This window comes from Caenorhabditis briggsae (genome assembly GCF_000004555.2).
Source record: "Caenorhabditis briggsae complete genome, chrIV, whole genome shotgun sequence".
Classification (NCBI taxonomy): Eukaryota; Metazoa; Nematoda; class Chromadorea; order Rhabditida; family Rhabditidae; genus Caenorhabditis; species Caenorhabditis briggsae.
The window spans coordinates 15,610,326-15,611,793 of NC_013487.2; the positions used below are offsets into that span (position 1 = coordinate 15,610,326).

Here is a 1,468-nt window from a genome sequence, read left to right on the forward strand (position 1 = left end):
AAAAAAAAAAAATCGTCCGAAACATGATTTCTAGGCTAATTTTGAGTTTTTTAAACTCATTTTTCATATTTTAAACGCTTCAAAATAAGTTTTAACAGCTGAAAATGGCTTTTTAAAATAAAAAATTTCAAAATTTCAACAAAAAAAGTCCCCAAAAAACTCACATTAACAATCCTCGTAGTCATTAAATGCATTTCAACTGGAACATTGAAAAATGTGCCATTTCGATCGGATACGAAATTATCGGGAGCCGCAGGTCGAACCGCCGCGTGATAGTACTTGAATTTTCGAGACAATTCGTTTAGCTCGTTTTGTGATATGCTGAAAACAAAGAACATAGTCTCATCGTTTTTGGGGCATTGAGAGCTTCAAAATGAGCCTAAACATGACTAGGCTCCGCCCACTTTGAAATTTCGCATAGACACGCGACGCACGACCGCGACGCGCCGGAAAAATGAAAGTCGACGGATTGTAGTCGTGTTTAGGCTTATTTTGAAGCATTTCAAATTTCAGATTCAATGGTTCAATTTTCATTTCGTTCAGACATCAACTGATCGAGATACGGTAGTTTTTTTGCTAATTTCGTGGTGAGACTCCAAAAAGAAATCTTATATGGAAGCCGCCGGATTTTCAAAATATGGCGTGTTTGGGCTCATTTTGAAGCTTTCAAAAGCGGGAATTCGACTATTTGAAATTCGGGTCAGAGATACTGTAGCTATTTTAGTATATCTTACCATGTAGCTAACTGAAAACTGAAACAAAGAAGAATAAGTAGACTGGAGCAATTCATCGTTGTCGAATTCATTCCAATTTTTTTCGATGCGACCAAGTCGACGGATAGATTAAGTGCATTGTGAAGATATCTGGAACGACTGCTTTTGTATGATCTGGTCTAGAAAATTATACAGGGTAGTTGTGACGTTAGGCTTGGCTTGGTGCCAAAACATTACTTACCTCCTCAGATTGTTCCGTTTTTTGGAAAGTTCAAAAAACTCTGTTTATGTTTGAAAGCACAAAAGAAAGACGTCAGTGGGATGTAGAAACTGAAAATCGAAGTTTTGCGATGAGATTGTAATTTGAGAACAGTGAGAAACTGATTCATTAAAGCATACAACATCGAGAAAACATGAGAAGTGTTGTGAATTATTTCGAAATATTGGTTTGGGAATTATCTGACTAAAATTTCAGATACATTACTTTTTGAATTTTTGATTTTGAGCCAAAATTCGCCGAAATACGGTAGTTTTACCGGTTTTAGTGGCGGGACCCAAAAATCGAAAACTTTCAAAACAAGTCGTGGTTATACTTATTTTGAAGCTCTGAATACGACTATTTGGGTCCTTTTTAAATTTCCAAGTTTGGACCAAAACTGATCGAGTTACGGTAGTTTTATTGATTTTCGTGGCGGGACCCAAAAATCGAAAACTTTCAAAACAAGTCGTGATCATACTCATTCTGAAGCTCTGAA

At 36.4% G+C, this 1,468-nt stretch overlaps 1 protein-coding gene across 1 annotated transcript in view; it reads right to left on the reverse strand.

Annotated features, from left to right (window-relative positions):
- The window catches only part of Cbr-lgc-33, a gene marked incomplete at both ends in the record, with an annotated part of 4,708 nt that extends 3,903 nt beyond the window's left edge, over nucleotides 1-805 (reverse strand). Inside the window, 2 exons of the mRNA XM_002647074.2 lie at nucleotides 165-321; nucleotides 735-805. Of these exons, the coding sequence (XP_002647120.2) occupies nucleotides 165-321; nucleotides 735-805 (228 nt within the window). The remainder of the gene's footprint in view (nucleotides 1-164; nucleotides 322-734) is intronic.
- Nucleotides 806-1,468: the final 663 nt, after the last annotated feature.